General features: G+C 51.4%; 1 protein-coding gene across 1 annotated transcript in view; it reads right to left on the bottom strand.

Annotated features, from left to right (window-relative positions):
• The window catches only part of PLS3 (plastin 3), a 42,700-nt gene extending 17,776 nt beyond the window's left edge, over window positions 1-24,924 (bottom strand). Inside the window, exons 1-6 of the mRNA XM_019521262.1 lie at window positions 24,762-24,924; window positions 16,945-17,048; window positions 15,690-15,776; window positions 5,872-6,035; window positions 2,380-2,509; window positions 1,791-1,923 (exon numbers count right to left, since the gene is read on the bottom strand). Coding sequence (XP_019376807.1) covers window positions 1,791-1,923; window positions 2,380-2,509; window positions 5,872-6,035; window positions 15,690-15,756 — 494 coding nt within the window. The 5' untranslated portion in view covers window positions 15,757-15,776; window positions 16,945-17,048; window positions 24,762-24,924. The remainder of the gene's footprint in view (window positions 1-1,790; window positions 1,924-2,379; window positions 2,510-5,871; window positions 6,036-15,689; window positions 15,777-16,944; window positions 17,049-24,761) is intronic.
• Between the last annotated feature and the right edge of the window lie 326 nt (window positions 24,925-25,250).

Raw genomic sequence — 25,250 nt, 5'->3', positions numbered from 1 at the left:
ACTGGTCAGGCCGCAGCTGGAGTACTGCGTCCAGTTCTGGGCGCCGCACTTCAAGAGGGATGTGGACAACATCGAGAGGGTCCAGAGGAGGCCACTCGCATGATCAGGGGGCAGCAGGGCAGGCCAGACCCTACGAGGAGAGGCGACGGGACCTGAACCTGTTCAGCTTCCATAAGAGAAGGCTGAGGGGGATCTAGTGGCCTGTTACAAACTAGTTAGAGGGGACCAGCAGGCATTGGGGGAGTCCCTGTTCCCCCGAGCATGACCAGAAGTGACCAGGAATAACGGTCACAAGCTGGCAGAGGGGAGATTTAGGCTAGATATCAGGAGGCGCGACTTCATGGTAGGGATGGTTAGGATCTGGAACCAACTTCCAAGAGAAGTGGTGCTGTGTCCTACCCCAGGGGTCTTTAAGACAAGGCTTGACAATCACCTTGCCGGGGTCGTTTGACCCCAGTACTCTTTCCTGCCATGGCAGGGGGTCGGACTTGATGATCTGCTCAGGTCCCTTCCAACCCAACCAACTATGAAACTATGAAATCCAGCCACAAAAACGTTATGCGTCTTTCGTGGGATGTTTTTCTGGCTAGTTTTCCAGTTGGTCGCACCATTGATTCCTTGAACGTGTGGCACAGTTGCCATTTACAGTGCAATTAGCAGGTTAATTGTGTCCTAATAGTAATGTCTGCCAGCAGCCTCAGGCCAGAGCAGTTAGAAAGGAGAGACCCAGCTGCTCTGAAACATCCCTTCCAAAATAAACAAAGCGTCGCAAACCTTCAGAGAAGACTGCGTGTGAATGCAATGCAAAGCCAGACTAAGAACTGGTTTTCCTCCTGCTCAACATGCAGAGCAACACTTTATACCATGCCAGAGCCAGAGCCAGGTCCTTGCTTTGCACTGATAATGATTTCCCCACTACTCAAATAACACCAAGGTGTGAAGACATCATGAAAACAGGACGATCTTCCCCATGTTAATACTGGGCTTTTGGTTGTAGCCGTGTTGGTCTAAGGACAGAGGCAGGCAAGGTTCATTGAGTGGATGTGATATTTTTTATTTGACCTACTCAGTAGTTGGAAAAATGATGATACGACACAACTGAAACTCCAGCTGTTTCCATTGCTTCCTCCTTGGGATGCAACTGGAAAAGCCTTTACAAAAAGGGGAATTTAGGATGCTTGATAGCACTGGAGACATCAAAAGCATACCAAGTTCCTAGTGGGCCTCAGCCAAGACAGAGCCTGACCTAGCCATGACTGAAGTCAGTGGGAGGTTGGTCAGATACCCAGGATTTTATTTCTAGGTCCATCTCCTTTATCCTCTGTTGAAACTTCCAACAAAGGGGAAAATACTTTTAAGATGTGAGAATCCAAGATGACTGAAACCTGTGTAGGCTGCTGCCTCCTCTCTCTCTGAATTCATCCAGTTGGCTAGGTTTGTAAAAGGAGGTAACATAACACAACGCATTTCTATGCCAGGTTAAAAACTTCTACTAATCCAATAGCCAAGTCTCCCTCACCTTCTTATGATGCACCTTGAGTAAAGTCAACCCACAACCCAAACAGAGAAGCAATTAAACCAAAAGAAATCTGAGACCAAGACAACACACTGAACTAGTTCCCAAGGCAGTTGATACCAAAGCATTGCTCTGTTGCACCGAAAGTCTAGTTTAAAAGGCACCTCATTACAGAAATTCTTTGAATGTGCTGGGGCACAAAAGCAGCTGGATTGGGGGAAAAAACAAGTTATGCCAGGGGGAGTTTCGTATGAAACGAGCTATCATGACTTACCATAGAACAATCCCATCTCCAACTGCTTTGAACAAGTCATCTGTATTTGGGTTCATCGGAATAACATGGCTACAGTCGGGATCGTTTTCCAAGGCTTTGTTTATCCAGTTTACAAAGGCGTATTTTTCTTCCTCTAAAAACAGTGCAATTGTAAAGTTAATCCAGGCCTTTTAAAGCACAGCAAATATTTGTCCCAAGAAACCAATGTAGAATAACCTAAGAGTTGTATGCTGCAATTACCACGTTGCATTTAAGTTTTATGGGTTATACAAGTCAAATTCAGGTTTGGGTCACCTCTGTCGTTAGCATCAGAGTAATATGTACAGTAGGAGTTATTACTCAGGAAGCAAACTATCCTCCAATGCATCCCAAGGACCACTACCAAGATTAATCCAAATAAGAATGAGCACACGGTTGATTTAAAAAACAGAGCTAAGATGCTGTCACTTGATATTCAGTCCTGTCCTCACGCCAATGTCTGACCTTCAGAGAAAATACTACTACTACTACTACTACTAATAATAGTAGCTGGTCTACTGACAGCTGCTCTGACTTCCCATCTATTCACATTTGTAAGTCCAAGTCATACCTGAATACGAGTGCTGCGTCCCTTCGCTGGAGAGCTCCGACGTCCCACCAAGAGCACATATTCCCTCCTTTCTGTTGATGGCTTTTCTGAAAGTTTTGGCAATATCGCTGCTTTTCACCTCTTGGAAAATCTAGAGGTCAAAGAGTTTTGTTAGACAAATAGGCATGAATGCAAAAGCAACAATAGCGTTCGTTTCTTCCTGTCTTTAAAGCAAACTGTGGAGTGTAATCAGCAAACACAAGAACGGTCTAGCAAAAAAAACAACAACAGCGGTGTTTAAATTTGCCATGGGAGAAAAAAGAAAAAGAGAAGAAACCAACCCAAAGCCTGTGGTCCCACTTTATTTATCAAGTCAGGTAAGGCAAACACGTACTGAAACAGAAGCAGGAAGCAGCAGGTAATTGCACCTTATAGTTAGGTTTCAAGAGGCCACCAAAAAAGCTCAAAACTCTTAATAATATGAGAGCAAGTACACATGCAGTTGTCTCCAGGTGAGCAAAACAATTCAGAAAGCTGTTGCACAATTTTAACCCATGTGTAAGGTGAAGGTGGCTTTAGTTCAGAGAGGACTTGGTCCACGTCTCGCAGAACGCAAAAGCAGGTTGCTTTAATGCACGAGGACGTGTACAAGAATCAAGTCTCCAAGACGATCTGCAGACCCGACGACCTACCACGTGATACCGTTTGTGTAGCAGACAGGCCTGCCAAGCTGCCCTGGCATTTGCAGAAAGGTCATGCTGGACTTTCTTTGCAGGTAAGGATGCATTATGAGCGGATTAAAGATTCCTAGAGAGCTCAACAGCCTGTTAGGAATGAACACGGCAAACCGTTCAAACTTCAGAAATAACGATATTGCAGCCGAGAGGCTCTCTCCGCACCCCACAACCAGCCCTGCCCATTCTGCCCTCCTCTTGCTAATTCCCCCTGATTGTCCTATTTGCTCGTCCCGTGGAAGAACAGCAAATATCTGCATCAAGTCTCAGACCCTCCAGGAGAGGTTTGCATGGGAAAAAGACCCCCAAGGTGCTCCGAACATTCAGTAGCTTCATCATCCCTGCAAATGCACCCAAAGAGCCGTCCGCTCCAGCAACAGCCCCACGGAGGACTATGGAGAGCAGGGACAGCCTTTCCCCTGCTTCTTTGCCTTATTTTCCCCCATCTCCTCCTGCTGCTCACTCCTCTCTGAACATGTGCAAGACTTTCCACACCTCCCACCACCGCGTGTGTGCAAATCCAGCTCTGGGTTTCTGCCATCATGGGACCAGAAGTCCCAGCTGAAGCAGCTGCGTTAGCTGTATGTGTCTAGCCAGCTTGTCTTTTACTGCCTAACTCTGAAATATCACCTGCCAGGGCTACTTCTTGCTGCTTCGAGATAGACACAACAGATTAATCAGGTGGGCAAGGGGCCAGTCGGTCTCGTCTGCAATTCCAACCGCCCACGGTTTAAGCTTCGATTTAACTTCTGTTGCTCTGTGCTGCCGTTCTCGCTGTTTGAGCCGTGATGGCTGCCTTTGTGGGTGAGCTAAATGAGGCAAAGAGTTTGACAAACGCGGGAATTTGAGAAGACCCCTGGGCGCAGAACATCTTTGCAGAAGCCATCAGGACTGGACCTTATGTAAACAAACTCCTCTCACTCCAGGATGTGTCCCTCACCTTCCCTGGCTGGTAGCCTCCAGAACCAGGGGATGGACACATGCACCTTTTAGCCACTTGAAAAAGAAGGGCAGCTGCTGCCGTGACATCTGCATGCTCCCAGACACAAGCCACATCCCCTTAACTTGGATCCCAGATGAAGCAGCTGCTACAGGCGCACGGACATGCGACGGTCCCATCACAGCATCCTGTATCAGCGTCCTTTGATATCGATGGGGTGGTAAAGTCGGGCTGTGCTCCTACTTACATACATCCTGCTATACACACCCAGAGTTACTAGATTTAATGTGCATTAACTAAAGCATGTTAGTGCATGTGTAGAACTGGCCTCCTGCCTTCCTCCTGGGGTATCCACATCCTCCTCTGACCAGCTCTTCCACCATGAGGAAATGTCGAGGCAACAGCCAGCAGCTAGCTCTACATCCCTGTCCTCCACTCCTTTCCTGGGCTGTTTAGCAGAGGAGACATGGCCAGCCAGCAGGATGAAACAGCCACAAGGCGAGGGGAATTGAACCAGCTCCACATAGCACACCGCAGCATTGCTTCTGTCCCAGCACCCTTCCAGATAGTCCTACCTCACATACAACTGGACCGAAGAAAATGGGCTCCAGAGTTTACAGTGATTCAAAGCAGCAGCTTGTACCATGAGTATTTCTATGATGCATTTGGAAGCATGCAATTGCGCTTCCTGTTGGCTGGACTAGTCAAGTGGCCCCTTGTCAACTCTCTAAAACACGCTTATATGAGGGCCCAATTTTGATCAACTTTTAAGCCTTTGTTTCCCCCTCTAGTCCCAGGATAATCAACCTGGGGAAGGTCAGTGCTGCTGTCTACACTTTAGTTATACAAAGTTTAAGCTGCATTATTGCTGGATTCAATCACTGCCCCATAGACTTCGTCTACAGAAGAAGCATCTGCTTATTTAATGAACTGACAATCTTAACATCTTGCTAGCCCGTTAATTGCCGACATGACTCTCAAACTATGACCTGGTGCGAGTTAGAATGAAGAACCGGTTCTGACGGAGCTGAAACATGCACCCAACATGCAAGTGCTCACAAACTGCAAACGAACTCCAACTTACTATTCAGCTCCGAACTCAAGAGTTCAGAGAGGCTGAAAATAACTGAGGAACAAAAAAGGTGAAGCTAAGTTAAGAGAAAAAAAAGATATATCAAGAAAAGCTGCACATGAAAACACCTTCCTCATCACAGCACGTATTACTTTACGACATGCTCGAACAACGTCCGTACGTCGGAGCAGACAGAGGGCGAAAGGCAGCATCTCACCAGTCTTGTAGGGACGGCACTAAGACTATGCTGGATGTACCAGACTTTTTGCCCTTTTGTCAAAGGCTTCATCTTCCATGTCTGCTCCTATTTGAGCAGGAGGATCTACTGATCTGGACATCCCAGACTCGCATCTGTGCAATTTAAAATCCCCCTCAGGTCCTTATGGGCAACAACTGGAGAGGATGAGCCTCCAATAATCATATGTGCTATCCAGGCAAGAAATTTTCTCTGGCTGTTTTGCCATCCTGGAGAAGCAAACATCACCTTGAGTCAGCCCAAGAGTTGGCTCGGGACTTTGCTAGCTACAAAGCTAGCACCTGGACCCAATACCATCAGCAGCCATTTGGGGATCCAACATGCTTGGTGGGTTCTAATGGATGTCCAGCCACTGCCTGCAAGGTTTGGCAGCAGAAAACGAGCTTCCCTCCCACACCAGAAATGATAAGCATCATCTTAGAAAGGACTGAAACAAGGAGAGAGGGTTTCCAGGCAAGGCATGCTTTGCAGCCTTTCTTTTATGTAAAACCTTGCAGCCCTCCGTACTTACATAAACGAACTCTTCAAAGCTAATCTTCCCGTCTTTGTTCTTGTCGCTGTCAATCATGAGCTTCTGGATGATCTCTCTCACTTTGTACCCCGGGAGGGGCAGGTTGGCCTCCCTGAAGAGCTCGTGCAGCTCGTAGTCGCAAATGAATCCATTGCTGTTGAGATCTGCACAATGCAAGGAGAAGAAAGCATGTGAAATGGGTCATCTTATCTCAAAGCACCCCCCACAACCTGCATCCAAACAGATTTAGCTTGGGCCAGTGGTGTCAAACCCCACCCTGGGTGGATCCAGACCGCAGGGCTGGGTCTATGGGGTTGCATTCGGGCAAGAGCAGTGGCAAAATAAAAATGTCACGATGTGTTTGGTAGCATCTGTGCATCTTGCAGGATCTCGGAGGAACAGAGGATACCCTGCTCCAGCTCACTGTGTTGCACGCACTCAGCTCGTGCCTGGCCGAACCCTGTGTTCAGAAAGACCCATCAGAAGCGTGCGTCAAACTGAGGGAGCTGTGAAATGATGTGCCTGCTGAACGGAGCCAGGCAGCACCAGTTCACCGTTTGTGTCACATCTTCTTGATATGTGATGTGAAGGACAAGACGAGAGAAAGGGTGACACAGTGGGCTCAGAGGCTTGAACTTAAAGCAAGTAACTTAGTGAAGATCTAGTGTACATCAAGCAAGCACAGGTACCAATGCTCCAGTCCTTCAGAGAACCACAAATACGGCTAACTTTCCACAGTGCAACTTCAAACTGGGCACGTTTACACATGCACTTTAATGGGCATTACCCTATTTCAATGCACATTAAAACATCACTTGAAAACCACACTCTTTATTTAATATGCATTAAGACAAGTGAATATGCATTTTTTTTTAGTACCATGCAATGGAGTTGGATGTACTAAGGTGACCTAAAATAAGCCACATTGGAGCATACATACGTACACCTCCTTGACATAGTGGCAGTTATCTTGTGAGCTAAGTTGACTTAACTAATGCACGGAGGTGATCCTCCCCCTCTGTGCGGCACTGGTCAGGCCGCAGCTGGAGTACTGCATTCAGTTCTGGGTGCCGCACTTCAGGAGGGATGTGGACAGCATCGAGAGGGTCCAGAGGAGGCCACTCGCATGGTCAGGGGCAGCAGGGCAGGCCCTACGAGGAGAGGCGATGGGACCTGAACCTGTTCAGCCTCCACAAGAGAAGGCTAGGGGGGATCTAGTGGCCTGTTACAAACTAGTCAGAGGGGACCAGCAGGCATTGGGGGCGTCCCTGTTCCCCCAAGCACTGCCATGAGTGACCACGAATAACGGTCACAAGCTGGCAGAGGGGAGATTCAGACTAGACATCAGGAGGTGCTACTTCACGGTCAGGGCGGCTAGGATCTGGAACCAACTTCCAAGCGAAGTGGTGCTGGCTCCAACCCTGGGGGGTCTTTAAGACAAGGCTTGACAATCACCTTGCCAGGGTCTTTTGACCCCAGTACTCTTTCCTGCCATGGCAGGGGGTCGGACTTGATGATCTGCTCAGGTCCCTTCCGACCCGACCTACTATGAAACTCAGCTAGCACACCTTGGAGGTGTATTATCTTGTGCTGCATTTAAGTCAGCTCTGCTCAACTGTCAAAGCGTAGACATGCAAGCGAAGTCGACCTAAAAAAGTTAAGTCAGCTTAACTGTCAGAAATTTAGTATGTGTTTACACACCCAGAGTTACTAGATTTCATGTGCATTAACTAAAGCACATTAACGCATATGTAGACGTGCCCAATGGGAGTTGAATGGGATTGCTCTTAACACCCATGGGCAAGCTCCATGTAAAACTTTGGAGCAGAAATCCCTGTGGTTTTATGGAAGGTTTATCTAACAGGATCCTCACATCTAATTTCCCCGCTGTAACATATCCGGCACGTTAAAAGCAGAAGGCAACAACACACCACACTTTACATGTGTGAATCTAGGGATGTTTCAATCAGTCCTGCATGCCACATTTTTATCAAAGCAATGTTTCTGGCTATTACCTACAGTAAATAACTCCCTGTTATTTTAAATATTGCCCACAAGCAACACTCAGCTAACTAGGGGCAGCAACACTGCATGCCTAATATTGGGTTGAAATACAGATAGTCTTGGGCAAGGTTTTCTGCTTACTACGGGCTGGCCTTGCAACCAGATCTGCACTTTATCTGCACAGAATAACAGCTGCATCCCCTGGCTCCGAGACACGCGTGTATCCTGGACCCAAACCCACAACCCCTAACACCTGGCAGACCGGTTCAGGCCAGGGCTGCTCAAGTTAGCAGATGAGCTGCTGTTTCGAATTCAACCAAGACGCTTGCTGTAAATGTGCCTGTACCAGTGAGTAGGGGCAAAGGGTTTAAGGGAGCCAGGTTTTGCTAAATCTGGAAAATGCCTCCTCCGTCAGACTACCAGACTGTACTCCTATAAGGAGGCATTTCTGCACCACCAGCACAAAGAAGGATGCCACTTGCAGGCTGCCCCTCTTGGTGTGCGGTATCTCTTCAGAGAGCTCCCACGGGTGCTAACAAAACATGACTACGAGATGCTGCAGTTTGGGAAGAACAAGGCTCTGGCCAGGAAAGCTATCCCATGCTATACGAGGCTACAGTCATCAGCTACCCAATGTGAAGCGACTTTGCCCAAGAGCAGGAATAGAGGGGTCTCCTCCTCTTCCTTGGATGCATACACCTGGCACCCTGCATACCACACGATCCACTCGCCGTGCCCAGCTGAGGGTTGAAACCCAGGGGCAGGCAGGGGATCGGAGCTGGGTAACTGGTGCCGACACGGAGGCTGTTGGTAGGATGGGCTTCGGTCTACAGCAGGGGTGCCTGGTGCACAGGATCAGGACTGCGGACCAACCCCAAGCCACTCCTCCAGTCTGCAAGGCCAGAAAGTTGGGCATCACTGGTCTCCAGTGCTCTCAGCCAGCCTCCTTGCACCTAGAGAGGCACTTGGTCATGGTCTCTGAAATAATTAAAGGGCCCTGAGTTTAGGATAGAAAAAACATCTGCCAAATCCTACAGGTCTCTAATGCAGAGACTGCTTTCATTAGGGGGTGAGAAGGGGAGAGGCTGGCCAGGTCTCCCTCCCTGCAGCCTGTACAGATGTGCCCGTGCTGGGCCACTGGATTCATGGCCCCCCGCACCTCACTGCAGGGCCCCGAGCTTCCTCCTGGGCTCAGCCAGACAGACCCCACCTGGGCCAATGGAGATGCAAGCTCCTACCCTGGAAGAGGAACGCACACCATCCTTGCCTTTTCTTTTGAGACTCTTGCCTACCCTAGCTAGGAAGAGCAGACATGCGCTCCTCGCAAGGGCACAGACACCCCATGCTAGTCCCCACCAGCTGAATGCACATTCGGCTTTTATAAAACCAAGGCCAGCCTTTGTGGACCGAGCAGACGCTGCTTTCAACCAGTGCATTCAAATCCTTCCCACTGCCTGGTCCTTTACGGAAAGGTAAGAGTTGATTTCCTGAAAAGCAAAAGCACCGCACTGGAGGGTGGTTCGTTCTTCATGTATAATGCTTCAACAGGGACCCCTCGCTCCCTTCTCACCCCCAAACCTGCTCGACTACCCAGCTGGGATTTCTAAGATATTTTCATAAGTTTGCAAGAAAGGGAAAAGCAGCAATTCATGGCAGGAGTCCAAGGCACCTTCAAACAAACCTCCCAAGTTCTGCCTTGAGTGTTAGACTATAAAAAGTATCATGTCACAATGAATTACTAGGACACTGAAATCCCATCTCAAACTGCAGTAATTACAGTAATGCTGATGAAATATCGTGTGGCTCAGCCAATGAGTTATTTGGTGAAAAACGGCTGTCTGGCCTTCACTTTTAGAGCTCCTTTCCAAAAATATAAGCTTACAAAGCAGGCTTTATGAAACACTCCAGCCCAAGATGTCATCAGCAAGCTATTTCCCTTGCAGATAAATCTCACTTTCTTTCATTATGGGTTTCTCATTGCCTAGACTACCTCCTTCACGCTTAGCCCTTCACGGCCCAAATCTAAAGAAAATGCAAGCGAAGGGTGGGAGGTCTTAGGCAGAGCTCGAGTTTCACCCCAAATGTCTGCAAGCTGGTGGCCAGTCTCGAGTCTGGGTGCATGTAACCCCCTCGTCTCCTCTGCCCTACTGCCAAGTCCGGCAGGCTCAGGAACGCTGATGTCTGTAAGTCCAAATTGTGACTCCGTGCTATTTCCAAAAACACCAAAAGCTGGCTGCTTGCAGCTCTGCGCATGCCCGTTATCCAGGGGAGACATACAAGGCTGATTTTTCTTTCCATTCCTCCAGCATTTCTGCTCCTCCCAACATCTTTCATGTGAATATTTTTTTTTTTTAAAGTTTCCAGAGAAGGATTTGCTCTATAGCACATCTGTGTTTATTCGGCAGCGTCAGGGGAGAGGCCAAGGATGGGATTTCATATGACGGGAAGCCAGTTGGAATGTGCCAAGGAAGTTTTAGTGCCAAAGTCCCCAATTCTGGACTCTTTCCTGAGCCCATCGAGCCCTCCCGGCTGGCCAGCTGCTCTGCCTTTCCATCCCACGGCGCGCAGGGGAATGTGCCCGCTGGCCACCCAACCCCAGCCCAGCCCAGCCCTCCTCAGGATGCCCAGCAACTCCTCCCAAAAGGGGATGCAGCACCCAGGGAGCATCCGCAGCCTTCGCTTTGCACTTGGAGATGCAAAGTCCGACCCCAAGATGTTTTGGCGAGTGTATTCCCATGCTCGCTTGACGCCCTGTCTAATCTGCATGAGCTACTTCCCACACCGTTGCAGGTGCTCTCAAAAGGAAGAGATGGACCTTGCATGGGCAGGGAGTAGTTTTGGACTCTATTTTATGCACTGATCTGTGCACATCCTTTCAAAGCATCGGATGAAATGAGCTTTAGCTTACAAAAGCTTGGGCTAGATGTCTAATTTAATCAGCCTCTAAGGTGCAAATCTACCCTGCCTTCTGCAAGAATCTGTTTCTCCCAGACTCACCCGCTGCACTCCTCTTCCCCTCTACAAAAGCTTGTTACACTGGGAAGCATCATTCGTTTTCATCTCAGACGAGGACATGGGGAGATTTGGGACCTTCTTGTATTTCAGAACCATGGTAGCACCAAAAAAATATGTATATAAATATCTACAAATATATATATCACCACAAGACCTTGAAAGTCACTTTTAGCACCTCAATGCGGCAAAAGGAGCTCAGGGCAACCCGTAGCAAGTTGGGACGGGCTGCAGAGCCATCTGAGTTACTAGAAGCAGTGACATACCCCTGAAGATCAGTTAACACTGAACTGGGCAGATACCCCACAAGCCAGCCCAGGCACCAGCTCACAGACCAAGTATGCATGGCACAAGGCAACACCCAGCAGATAACCAGACTGACCACGGCCAGATGCCTTGTACTGGATTATTTGCATAGTGCTTCCACCCAGGCTGCGCAGATGTGACGGGTGATTTGCATGGGAGAGCTCGCTCAGGTTCCCCACAAGCGTCTCACCCACCCGTGCCTCTAGCCCGCCGGGCTGCTTGGGCTGGACTGCGGGCTCCGCTTGTCCCTGCCCACTTCACAAGGACAGCGCAAGATACACCACCAGAGCGGTCCTCCGGTGTCCCACCATCACCCGATCCCTGCCTTAGAGCCCGAGCAGCATGGCGGCACAGAAAACTACCCGGGAAAGGCATTGCAACATGTAAGCGAGGACATTCATCACATGGGCTTTTGCAATGCCGCAGCTCTCGCCATGGCACGGCTACTCCAGCATTCGAGCTGAATCTGCAGACAAGGCACAAGCGCTGTTTAATCCCAAAGGTCAAGTCCTTTTGGACCTAAAGTCCCATTGTCCAAGGTCAGCAGGACATTTCAGAGCCCATGGTCCCATTGATTTTTAAGCAGCACTTTGGTTTCCAAATCAGTCAGGCACTTCTGGAAGTGGGATATGGTCTTGGTCCCATGCTCTCCGGCCTTCCAAGTATGAAGCGTGCTGCAGGCCATGAGAAGCTGCTATTTGGAAGACCCCTTTTGCTCATGTCAGATTGACTTAAATCTTATACCAGCTCGGCTGCAGTTTGAGTCTCGTTGTGCCACTTGGCAGCAACCGGCTGCCAACTCCTGCAAGCACGAGTTTACTCAGGAGATCAAAATCCTAGGGGAAAAGAAAAGAAAAGCTGCCCTGGGGTTGCCACTGGTCTTTAAAAGCAATACCACAGCTGCTTTGAAATCCAGGTGGACAAGCCGGATAGATCTGCCGTGAGACCCCACAACTCGTTACACAAAGCAGCTTGCATTTCAGGTTTTAACTCCTTAGCAAGAATGGTAGATTTAAGTATTAAAGCCCAATGGATCTGCTGCCCCAGAATCTGCAGAGTTTTAAATGTGGGTCAGGCCAAGGCCTAAAAGCATCCTGATACTATTTCAGTCGCTGCAAATGCTGCACAAAGAGTGAGAAAACACCCGTGAGATGCGTCTGAAACACAGAAAAGGCCGGTTAGCAAGTGAGTGCATCTGTACCACATGGAGAAGCAGCACAGATGTCCAAAGCAACCCTTAATAAGCTGCATCAACTTCTCTTCTCAGGAAAAAGCCCTCATGCCTTATTTCTCCAGGTCCCGACTCTACTGCTCACACACCCACGTTGGCGTCTTGCAAAGTCTCTGAAGGGTCATATTTACCTACAGTGACGTTCGTCTCGTCGGGGAGGACGAGGGGAGGGAATGGCAGAAGGGGGCAGCCAGCTGTGAAGGGGGACGCAACGCAGGACGTGCAGCAGGTATACCAAACGGCACGGCTGGTCTCCAACTGCCTGGCTGGTGGGCAACCTGCACCTCTGCTGAGCCGGGGCTTGGACGCACCCAGTCTAACAGGGGCCAGAGACCTGAGTCTCCTTGAAAGTCCCAAAGATCCTTGCAGCATCAGCAACAACCCCCTGGCAGCCCCCAGGACAGTGCAAGCCTGTCGGCCAGCTAGCCGTGCTGCCGGCTCCCCATGCTGCATGCCCAAGGCAGGCTTGGCACAGGCTCATCCAGGAGGTAGCGCGTAGAGCATCCTTTACTGGCTCGATGCCGTTTCTAGACACTGGGCATTTGTCACGATGGCAGCACATAGGACTCTAGGACATTCATCTTGGTCCTTAGCTCAGCCTGGCAAATCCTATTCACCATTGTTACCCACTGCCTCCCTGACTTAAATCAGGAGGTTATGCAACTAGGTTGCGGGTGAAGTGAAATAATGAAACGGCCAGTGATCGAACCCCTGCCCAAAACAAATGCCTGAGCACAGGAAGAGCCAGAGCCGCTAACGGGCACAAGCACGAAACCATTTTACCAGGCAAACAGCAGACTGCGTAACTGGCAAAAAGATTCCTATTTGTCCCAAAAGATGTGCACACGCCAGCCCGCTGGACCTGCCACAAGACACAGGCAGCACCATCCTCTGCCCAGATGCAAGTCGCGCAACAAATCCACAGGGAGCAAAAAAGGAAGAAAAAAAAATCAAAAAAAATCAAAGCCACAGTAGGTCTGGAGGAAGCGGAGCCAGATAAGTACTTAAAATAGCTTAAATAACAGGATGCAAGGGTGGGGGGAAGAGCCCACGCGTTTCCATTTAAGGATATGCACTCTTGGGGCAAAACTCCAGCAGCATCCCACTTTGCTGGGAGTTAACATTCAGGGCGGCTATTGTTTTGGCAAAGGAGTCAAATAAACACTGCGCTGAGCTCCAGTGGAAACAGCTAGCTGCCGAGGCCGAGGAAACAGGCCGAGCAGGTTCCCAGGTTTCGAAGGAGGAAGAGGTGGCTCTGAGCAAGGTTTCCAAGAAGCTCTGCTCATACTTGAGCTGGGCAGCCCGTGCCAAGACCCACCATGCACCACTCGCAAGCCTGTCGGGGCAGCTGGCAACCTCGAGAGTCCTCCTTCCTGGCCTGCGCGGGTAGGGGCACAAGGGCCGTATGCACGGTTTGTGGGGGGCCACGGGAGGAGGCGTGCATGCAACATTGAAGGGACCGGCGAGCAAAACCTGCTCCCTCCTTACCGCCCGTGCCCTTCAGCACGCGTCTGTCTGGAGATGGGTGCCAGCTTCTTCTGCAGACGCCTCCGGTCGGTTTGTACTCCAGACAAGCCCACGCTTGCGACCTCTCTGCTGGTTCCTACTGCCTTCCCTGCGGGGCTGCAGCGAGCAAAGTGTGCCGACCGCCTCCACAGAAGGCATCCGACTGTTTTGTCTGTCCACGGCCCAGGTTTGCTCCATGCACCGGGCCAGGCTCAGGAACATCCCTTCCCTCGTACCCACATCACCTACCCAGGTCTGGGAGAGCTCCCTGCAGGGGTTAGCTTCCTGCCCGGTGTCTCTACGGCAAGGACATCTACGGGTGGTGAATCTGGGGCCGGGGAGAACACGCCTGCTGTTTCTACCACGGGAGGGAGCAATGAAAGGCTGAGACTTGCAAAGGGGAGATGCCTGCATGAAAGTCACACCCAGCTTTCACAGCACAGAAAGGCCGAAAAGGAAGGAAACAGTGCCTTCAGCACTGCATAGAGGAGTTAAGGACAAAGCATTGCAGAAATCCTTCAGCTTGATTTCCCCCCCCCCACCCCAGGATATGCTCTCCAGCACTGTCCACCGAACCGGAACAGCAATTTGCTAGATGCCATGGTTAAAATAGCTCTTGGACATGCTCTAGTTTCAATGCACAGCCTGGACACTAATAAAAGCAGCACGGTTTGATGTCAATCATGGTAGGAAACACTCCCAGGCGATCTCCACACCAGCATCCTAAAAGCACAAGGGCCTGGATTATGCTTAATGACACTGCCTTTTCCACACCGCTGATCCTCACACACACCGCTGATCCTCCCAGGTAGGAAGGAGACCTCGTTAAAGGCCACTTTAAGCTTGATGGTCCTTTATGCTGGTTAAAGAAAAGGCAAAAAGGTTCCCAGAAGAACCACCAAGTAGTGACCCATTAAAATCCTGTTATCAGGAAAGCAGTGTCTGATAGCTTCACGGCTTTCCAGGGTTAGACGCTGTGGGCCATCAAGTAATATGAATGCCAGACAGCTAATACAATGAAAGCAGGGACTCTACTAATAAAGGCAGGTACCGCTGTTATTCACATTGCAATTATTTAAAGAAAGCGCATGGCGTTTGCAGCGGTGATCTCCGGAGCCATCAGTGAGCTGACAGCTACTGGGTTTGGCTGAGATTTCCCAGTCTTCAGCTACTCTTGCATTACGAACTGAACTTCGCACCTGCTAGTCATGAAATTAAGTTAGGATTTTCGTGTTAAGCTAGTGCTGCACCGGGGTGCGCCACACAAGTGATCACCAAGGCACAACGTGCGAGGTCCGTTTGCAGTTGCCAGCCCGCCAGGCGCAGATCTGGACAGGAGGTTTAATCCATCTAACAACACAGCTCCTTTCCACAGTCCAGGTAGCAATTTTGGTGGCTGCAGGCCAGAGCTCACGACATAAGGAAGGCCTCAAACAAAGAGTAGCAAGAGCACAGCAAAAGCCATGAGATGGAGATACCCCTCCTGGTTGCCACCGTTTCCACGGGCCAGTAAGCAGACCTCCTAAGTCCTTCTCCCTGTCTCTGTGGGATACCCCAACCCATAAAGGGGGTAAGTCATTGGGGCAAATGCATCCAGAAGACACCTGCACACAGGAACAGCAGCCACATGGCCATGGGCTTTCCGCCAGATGCTGGCCAGGCCCCACTACTGTCCCACCCTATAAGACCATCACCACCAAGCTGGCCCAGGAGGTCAGAAAACTAACAACATTCATCACCTGCCAGCCCATTTGCTTACCAACTTTGGCAAAGGCTTCCTTGAGCTCCTCCAGCTCATCTTTGGAGATCTGCATAGTGTTGGCCATCTCATGTATTCAGTGAGTACCTGCAACCGGAAAAGAAGCACCGTGAAACCCCGTTTTAGTCACATGCGCTTGATTCGAACAGTGACCCTGCAAATAACAGCAGGCAGGACACTTCCAAGCTCCAAGCCCAAAAGATCACTGTGGCTCCTGCCATTATTTTTATCATTAAGAAACCAGATGCTGAACACAGCTGGGAAGGAATGCACATGTAGCATCGTGCTGCAAACCTGTCATTGCATGCGCCTTTTACCGCACGCAGATCACTGCTTTTCACATCTGTTGTGCTTGGAGGTGTTGGAGGAGTGGTAAACAGGCCTATTTGGGGATCCCCATGTTTTCTGGCAAGGTTATTTAGGAGTCTCCTTTTCCTACAACAATCTGATTTGGGGAAAACTAGCTTCTGGGAAAAGCCCAACAAAAGATCACATCAGCAATGTCTGCGGTGGACAGAAAGGTGCGTTCACAGGCAGGCTGAGTGGCTGACATGATCCCAAGCACCTCTAGCTGCTGTATCCCGGGGGAGATGTACCCCAGGGGGCTTGTTTCCACCAAGCAACCTACAGACTTCATGCAGAAACCCCAGAAAGGAAAGGAGAGAGCCGTCCTGCCTTGCTCGCCCTGCCCAAGGGGCTTCTCCCCAGGGTGCATGACAGCTCACTCCCGCTGTGCTGCAAAGACGATGGGAGTCCGGAGTCATTCGCAAAGATCCCACTGCATCTTTGGGGAGGAGCAGGTGTTTCAGGCATAATGCATGGGGACGGATGAAGGTTTAACTAGCAAGCCCAGCAGCTTCACCCCTGGCAGGGCCCTTGGAGATGGGGTCCGGTTTACATGTTCAGGATCAGATGGCAGGAGACTTTCACCCTCGTCCAGCTGCGACTTCAGGCAGGGGCACTGGACTTCAATGAAACCAGGGCCAGAGCAGAGCTAGGGTTGCCGGATGGGACCAAAGAGCCCATCCAAGCTGCAGCAGGTTTGAATACCCCTCGTTTGACGAACTGTCCAGGCCAGGTGTCAAACCCAAGCTGCGTTTCACCTCGCAAGCCGGGTCCAGCCCAGGGCATTGGGCACACAAGGGCCGCACCACAAAGGCCTGGTCTCCAGAGCCCCCCGTCTGCTTGCACACTTGTCCCTGGCTATGCACACCCAGGCATGCCCTCCTTCCCCAGATTACCACGCTGCCCTTACCTGCAGGGCTCACTTATGCTGCTTTTGGTATCAGGCAGGCCGTGCAGTGCAGAGCAGAGCAGGTTGTGGCCGGATCCGCTGGTGCCTCAGTGCTGTTTTAGGATCTGCAGGGAGAAACGAAAGACACCATGAGTGAGGCTTCATCTGCAACATGAAGCACGAGAGAGAGCGGTTTCTCCCCACATTGCAAACAGACCCAGAGCCCTGCTCCCCTCCCGGTGCCCCACGAGCAGCTGGAGGGCAAATGCATCCTCCGCCGAGACGCTGCCATTTCCTACCGCAGAGGAGGCTGGCTTTAAGTGCCTTTCCCGTTTCTGCTCCATGCCGGCGCGCTCCCCTGGGTCAAAACCCTGTATAAACAAATCCTCCCCAGATGCCAGAGCCTGTCACAGGCGCTGGATCAGTTGCTGCATCTGCCAGGCGGGCCCAGGACAGTGGGGTCGAGACAGAGGTGCCCTGGGTTTGGGACCAACAGCTGTGAGCCACCCGGCGCTGCTCCAAAAGAGCTTTTAAAACACGCCGCTGATTGCACGCTGCGACAGCCGGGCTCGTCTGCAATGGGGAGCCCTCCGGTGATGCCGCTTGCAAGAGGTGGGAGACAGACCCCCTCTGCCTGGTTTCACTCCGGACCACCGGGATCCTCTGACCCCAGGTCAAGTCATCCTGGTGTGTTTACATCGCGGCGGCTCCATGGCCTCCGACCAGTCCAGCTTGCTCTTCGGCCCCTCCCCACCTTGCAAAAGGACCTTTTCTCTGCACTATTCATTCACAGGACAGCACTTTTCTTTCCAACTGCAGAGCAACAGGTCCCCACCAGCACCGTAGGACAGGCAGGAGCCCTCGGACGCAGGCCAACAGGAGGTTTTCCTGCCCTGCTAGGGTCAAAGTCCTTTGAGGTGGAGGACGGGGCAGGAGGTTTCCTCGACTTCCCTTGAAAAACCCTAGCTTGTGTGGCACGGCAGATCGGTCCTGCCACTGTCCCCAACTTCCCTGAAGGGCCGAGGGCGAGTGTGCAGAGGGAAGGGGGCTCCCTGCAGCCTATGGGGGTGATGGGAGAGATGCCCAAAGACTGCCAAAGTTGAGGCAGGGACGGTCTCTGGTCCATAAAGAAAGGCGAGGAGCATCGCTGCCGCTTGGGAGGATGCTCACGAGACCTGAAGCAGAGGTGAGCTCAGAAATGCACGGCCTGTGCAGAGAAAGGGAAGCAACGGCAGCAGGTACCATGCGCTGGCGCTTTTCCACCTGACCCAAGCAGCAAGGCTGGAGTCCTCCTCCCACGTGCATTAACCACAAGCAGAGCAGCTCCTCCCCGGAGAACCAGTTGTGATGCAGGAGGTGCCCGCCAGACCTGCTCCATGAGCCACTCGGCCCCATGCAGGTCTGTGCAAAGCCAGCAGCCGCAGGCCCGACTCCACCGGCCACAGGGGTACAAGCCCCACTTGTGTTGCTTCTCCAGAGCTTATATCAGAGGTTAAAGAGTTATGCAGCATTCAAAATGTGCTTGCACCTCTTAAATGTCGGAGGATTAAAAGTCCCTCTCAACTTCCTACCAGCCGGTCCTAAATGCTCCCAACAAAAACAGAGCTGGCATTCGCCTTCGGTCCAGGGGCAAATTGCCTCTGTAGAGGAGTCGAAAACCCCACGCAACCCCAGCCCTCCCAACCCAGTCTCCTCACCGCCTCTCAGAAACAGCGTCTCTCACACAGAGACAGGATCGGAGCACGTACACCAGCAGCAAGGTATTGATATGCCCTTTTTTCATCCCATTAAACCAGGCTCATCCGGGAACGGTGACTCACTTGCAGCACATATTTCACTTCTGAGCAGACCTGTGGTTTTGTACCGTCTCCGCAGGCTGCAGAAGAAACGAGCCAGGGAAGCATGAAGCGAAGGGCGCTTTGGACCCAGCAGATGTTTCTCTGGCCGGACAGCCAGCCACTTGCACAACCCTCCGGCCGAGCCAGTCGGCCAAAGGGCAGGCCTGGAAAGCCACCTGGCTGCTGCCAAGTGTCAACCTTCTCTTCCCTAGGAAGGTGGAGGAAAGGCTCCCTTCACTCCTGGCAGTGGATACCAGATGGTTAGTCTCGTCTAGCCCTGGCCCAGCTATGCAAGTGCAGCAGTGCCAGCCTGGCCAGCTAGCCAAGAGGGCTTCTCCAAGGAAATGCAATGCATCGCTGGGGGTCTCTCATCCCAGGCCCGAGTGCATTGCAGTGCCTCATCTCCAATGCATCTGATGGCAAATGCACCAGCCCAGTTCTGGCTGGAGGTCAAATGCCCCACTCAAAAACCCCCCCGGGGGCAAAGGGCAGCTGTGCACTTCAATTACTAGCAAAACTCCTCTGTCTTGATGCACTGCAGGAGGCTGCCGCGGGGTTTTCTCACCGTCATCTTCTGTCCTGTCCTCAGGGAAGAGGCTGCACACGCCTGCGAGACTCTAATGGATGCTAAGATCACGACCACAGGTAGAAAGCATCAGGAAGGGGAGTTCAGGGGAGCCCCTGCCAGCATTAAAAAGCCTATTAAGTGAGCGGTGCTCTCCCGCACGCCACGTGGATGCCAGAGAAGTCAGCGTTGTTTACCGAATTCCTCCCGTGCGGGGGGCACAGCTCCTCCGGTGCCAGCCGGGCTGCGGGCAGCCAGACTTCCTGGGAAGGAAGGAAAAGCAACTCTCCAGCTTCCCCAGGGACAGCCACCAGCCAGGGGGACAGGCCACTGCAGCGGAGAGTCCCACCTTCGGGCCAGATTTTAGCCATCAAAGCTGCCCTATGGAGGTGCGAGGATTGCTGGCAGATGCATACAATCCCAACGTCCCGATCACAAGAGAAGTTGTGTCATTTGCTCCTAATTATGAAAACAACCAGACGCCCTGAAGTTGCTTGTGCTCCCAGAAAGGCACAGCCATTCGCCAGGCTGGGGAAGCCTTATGCTTCCAAGATGTTTTTTCCAAAACAGCACGAAAATTACGTGCAAGAGAGGGACAAGTGCCTGATGACCTGGCTGCCTTTGCCCCCAACCCTGCGTCCGGTGCCCAGATGGCAGCAAGCACCCACATGCTTCGGCACTCCCAGCCCCGCAGGAGCCGGCTCTGCTTGGAGCATGGTCACGGGGAAGCAAGATCCTGCGGACACAAGTAATTTCACCACTTTGACATTTGCTGTTTTCAATCCAGGGCTCAGACCCTGCAGGGAAGAACTCCGATTTAAATCACAATGACAACTTTCAAGCTGCCCAACACACAACTTTTAGGAAAAAGCACCTTTTGTGCCTAACTGACCCCCCAGTTCTCCTGTTTCTTGCAATGCGGGTACATCCCAGATATAAAAGAGAAGTCCCATGTCTATATGCAGATGCGCTCTGCAGATGTGGCACTCGGAGGCTGCCCAAAGAAACCAGTTCAAGGCAGAAGGGGAAGCATGCAAAGACTAATCAAATCACACCCCTAATGAGAAGTCCCACCCAAACAGAGGGCATTGACACCAGCCATCACTAAGCACGCAAAGGTTTCCAGGGCTAGCGCATGGCAAAGTTGCACCGAGAGAGGCAGAGGCAGTCCTTGAGGTCTTTGGCATAAAAACTCCCAATATTTGGGGGGGAATAGTCTGTCAAGCTCATTAGTCAAGATACCTTTTGGAGTCAGAGACACATTGGCAGGGCAAAGTCTCCCAAGATCTTCGCCGCCCACGCTGGAGCTCACTTCATCCCCAGCAGCTTTCGAAGGGGGATTTTGCAGCAGAACGACGGCTGCCTGCTCAGGCCCCTCCAAGAAGAAAGATGCTGCTTGGGGCTGTGACAAACCAAGAAGTCACAGGGGTGTGTGGAGAAAGCAACCTGGGTCTTCTACGGAAAACTCAGCCGCTTTGCAATCCTAACCCTGGAAGTGCCTGAGCAGCCACTTGAATCCAGATCTCTCTCTGGCTCTGGGGAGGGAAGCAAATGTGCGTGGGTGCTTGCTGAAGGCAGGGATGGACTGGCCTAAGCCATCTCTGCAGACAGAGCTCCCCACGGCCTGCCTCGCTCATGCATTATGCCATCGATGCGCTTGGCTCCGGGCAGGGCACCGCCCCAGAGCTGTCAGCCACAGACATTGCACATGAGCAAGCTGGCAGGAAATCCCATCTGGAGAGACAAAGCAGGTTAAAAGCACCAGGACTGATGGGAACAAAGCCACGCACTTAGCTCCATCCTCGCAGCCTCGCTGGACTGCTCCCGAGCGGTCAGGACAGCCGTGCTAAAAGCCATCACGGTTGCTGCGGGGGTGATCAGTAGTGCCCTGGCATCTATCCCTCTGCCAGGAAAGCAGAGGGCAGTCGGAGCACGTGACAGATCGAACCCCAACGTGCTGCTTGGAGCACGAGAAAGGGGCTCCTGCCCTGCAAATGGCGGCGGTGGAGCCATACGGCTTCCCCAGCATGCGGGAAGGAGAGGACAAGGGTGGAAAAGATGCTTGTAACCGCGTGGCATCACTTCTTCCCACCCACCTCACACCAGCTGTGCCCCCTGCCCATCTCTACCCCCACCCTAACGAGGGGAAGGACCCACCAACCACGCCACACCAGGCAGTAACACCGTCTCCAGGTCTCAGCCCAGATCCTTGAAGGTACGGAGGTCACTTAGGTCCCACCCTAAGCACCAGGCGTTGGGCACCTAATCACCAGAGCCCGTGCACATTGAACATCATTCGCTGCTGGGGAACAGAGCCGTCCCTCGGGGTGAAATGCAGCCGTGGAGGCTTTGATTCTTCCTCTTGGTCTCTGTAAATGCATACAGTGCCAGTCCAGAGCTGCAGGGACAATCATGTTGCCAGCCCCGGCTGTGCCATGTCACAAAGCATTCAGGAACAGGCCCCACTGCACTGCAAAAGATGCTTCAATTATTGCCAGAGATCCCCACGACTCCCTTGGAAGAGGCCTGCGTGCCCGGTGGGGTATCACATCGCTCCATATTTGAGCAGAGCAGCTCCTCGGGGATTCATGCTGCAGCTCTGCCGGTGGCGGAGGGGGACGGGACCAGCTAAAATCAGAGATCTTGGGTAGATCTCTGGGTCGCCCTTTACTTCAAAAAGTGACCTTTACCTTCAAAAGGTTGGAGGCCACCGCTCTAGAGGGAAATCCATCTCCACGAAGGCACGAGGATGCTAGCATCTGAACATGGCCACCCTAGCACCCGCTTCTGGGGGCTCCACATAATGACCCCAACACTGGGGACTGAACTGGCGATCACCAGGGCAAAAGGTCCACATCCACTGAGATTAGGGCCAGACAAGTCCCAGCCCTCTCCTACCTGGTCCCCGTCTTCTTCTCCCACATGCCCGTCCCTGAAACTCTGCCAGCCTGGCACTACCTGGACGTCTCACAAGCGACCACATCCTCTGACCATTAGACGCGCCCAAGCACGTCGGCTCTGAGCGAGAGACGTTTTGCTCTGCGGGACATGCTGCAGTCTCAACTTCCGAGTCTTCAGCAGAGGGATGCAGAAGTGAGATCACTTGCACAAGCCCCAAAAACACGCTCGTTCAAGTCCGAACCCATTGTCACTGCATTCCTGAGCCGTAACCCAGACGAGACGTTTCTCCTCTTGTGTAACCTCTTTCTCCCCCTCTCTCTCTCTCCACACTTTTCACAAACAGCCTCTTATCAGCCTGAGAAGAAACAGGAGGAGGCTTCAAAACAGAGCCAGGAATGAGAAGATCATATCAGTGGCTTGTACCCATTATCCAGATTACAAACAGGTTGGTACAGAAGCGGGATGCCAAACACATTCTTGAGCGCCACGCGAGGCACTTGAAAGCGAAGAGGCTGTTCACATGACCAGCTTACCTGTGGTTTCAAAAGTTTAAGCCAAGAAATTTCACATCACAGTCTGCCTGCTAGGAAGGAGTTAGAAATAAGAAGGGATTTGATGCGAGGGGAAGATGGGGGAAGACAACCTCCATACTGTTCAGTCTTCTCCCCATCCCGCGGGAGACAGAGAGCTGCTGCTTCAGAAAAAACAATGTGCTGAAAAGAAGACCAACTTCTTGAGCAGTATTTAAGTGCCGTGGCAAGCAGTCTTGTAAAAAGTCCAGTGCTCTGGAGTCCTCTCAATGGCATTTGGTGGAAAAAATAAATAATCACAAGCACATTGCTGTTATTTTATTGGAGGAGAGATTTAAGTAAGGAGATTGCATCTTCCCTGGAAGCAGATTGGAAAAGCCAATGGCGGAAAAGCTGCTGGCCTTTCCTTCCCCGAAGACCACAAATAACTTTTAAAGTTTGCAATGGGAAAATAACTTCTCTGCGGACAGCAAGGAGATCCCACTGTCCTTCCTACAGCAAATCACTTACCAAGGGGGGGAGGCATGGACCAAAAGGTAACACTGCCAACAGGGCTCTGCTGCCGTGCCCCAAACTGAAGACAGATATAAATGTGAACCCGTGGGATTTGCACTGTAAAAGAAGCATTAAAGTTCAAGGCCCGTAGGCGCCGTTGCAATCAACCTGGTTGGAGCTGTTGCATTGCACAGTCCAGAGAAGTTCGCCCAACGCTCAGATCGCATCCCCCACTTCTGCCTGGAGCCCCAAAGATGCGTTTTAACTCCACTATTCATTTAGTGGTTTCTGCCAACACAGAACCGCGTCAGCATGTAGAGTCATTCATCACTTGCGCTGAAAAAGTGTATTGTGTCTCATCTGAATTTGCCTGGATTCAACTCCCAGTCAGCAACATTTTTAGTTTTAAAGCAAAAAATGTGCGGATTCCAGACTGAAACCAGTTTCACTCTAAATGAGAGAACGTGGCACCCTGGTCAATAAGCGATTGCTTCCTATTAGGAGGGTGATTCTCAACCCAGGTGCTGCAGCAAGGTGCCCCGAGAGCCCTTCAAGGGTGCCACACAACCTTAGCACGGGGTAAACCCAGAGCCTGCAAATAGGAATGCATGGTGTTCAAAGCACTGCCCAGCTGCGGTGCAAGCTGGCACTTTGCGAGGGGTGCCAGAGGCCAAAAAAGGTTGCAAGCCTCCGTGTTAGGTATACCCACAGCTCATATATTCTAGTGAAAAAGCACTTTCTAAGTGTCCAAGTTTCTGCTGTTCTGCATAAACATGAAGGCACTTCACTCGAGTGCTGAAAGTGCATTCATCAAAGGGAAGGCTCCTGTTTACGTAGTAATATTATATGGTTTCGGTGTTAGTCACAGGGATACCTTTCCCCAGGAAAATTAAGGAAGATCAGCGTACTTCAGCTCAGACATCAGTCCCGGTCTGTGAAGCTCGATGCTGGCTGTAGCACAGGGTGCCGGCAAGCCTTCACTAAGATCGAGGAGGTGCAGTTTCTATTTTCTGCACCGAGTCGACAATACTCTCCTATAACTTTTCAGAGACATTTCCTTGCAGCGCGTGGGGCAACAGCTAGAAGCGCTCACCGGTTAATGTGATCAGCCAGTCATGCCAGCGAACGAGCCTGAGAGACGTGTGCATTCAACAGAGCCGCGGAGGAAAACACCGCGCTCCGGCGAGTTTAAAGAGCTCAAAAATGCCTCTGTTTTCCCATTTCAACAGCCGCATAAAAGCACTCCACACGAGAGGCACAGCTAGCACGCAGAGTTAATATTTGATTAATTCTAGCTCACAGAGACATTTATTAGAGGCTTTTCTTTGATTCAGCTGAACTACAGTTATTTTCTTTGCATATCAAAAAGCATCAGAGAAAAACAAGTCAATAAAAAAAAAAAAGACAGGTATCGACAGGGCATGCTCAAAATTTATACACTGCTACCAGTGTTTTCAAGCCAACATAGTAGGTCAGTTTAAAATCTGCTATCAGCTGAGACATCCTTACCTGGGGGTCTCCCGCTCGAGGAGAGGAGCAGAGCAGTGTCCTTGCATCGTTCCCGAGGAAAGAAACCTTTGCCCACACCCCGCGTGAATCTGGAAATCCAGCATTCCTCCTACAACAGCAGTCGGGCAGCGACACACATGACTCCCGGCCGACAAATGGGAGCATGCCGATTGAACGTTGCTATTTAAATCCTGCCACAACCCCAGCATCACACTGCAGGACACGTCAGAGCCTGCACACAGGGGCACAGCAGCTTATTGCTAAAAAAACAACCCTCCAAAAGTCCAGCGACCCATCTCCAGAGGCAAAACTGCCCATGTATTTGCCACACCACAGCAGTTACAGCAGCCATTAGCACCACTCCTCCAGACCCCCGTTAAAAATAGGAGCAGTTCAAAGGCAGGCGGACATCAAAAATGGTTTTAAATAAAAGACGCCTTGTGTGGAAAGCATGAAGCAGCAGAAAGCCCGGGCTTCACATCTGCAGCT

The sequence above is a fragment of the Gavialis gangeticus genome, unplaced genomic scaffold (assembly GCF_001723915.1).
Source record: "Gavialis gangeticus isolate Ggan-Ray unplaced genomic scaffold, GavGan_comp1, whole genome shotgun sequence".
Classification (NCBI taxonomy): Eukaryota; Metazoa; Chordata; order Crocodylia; family Gavialidae; genus Gavialis; species Gavialis gangeticus.
The sequence above is the reverse complement of the archived record's forward strand: the minus strand, read 5'-3'. Positions and strand labels throughout refer to the sequence as shown.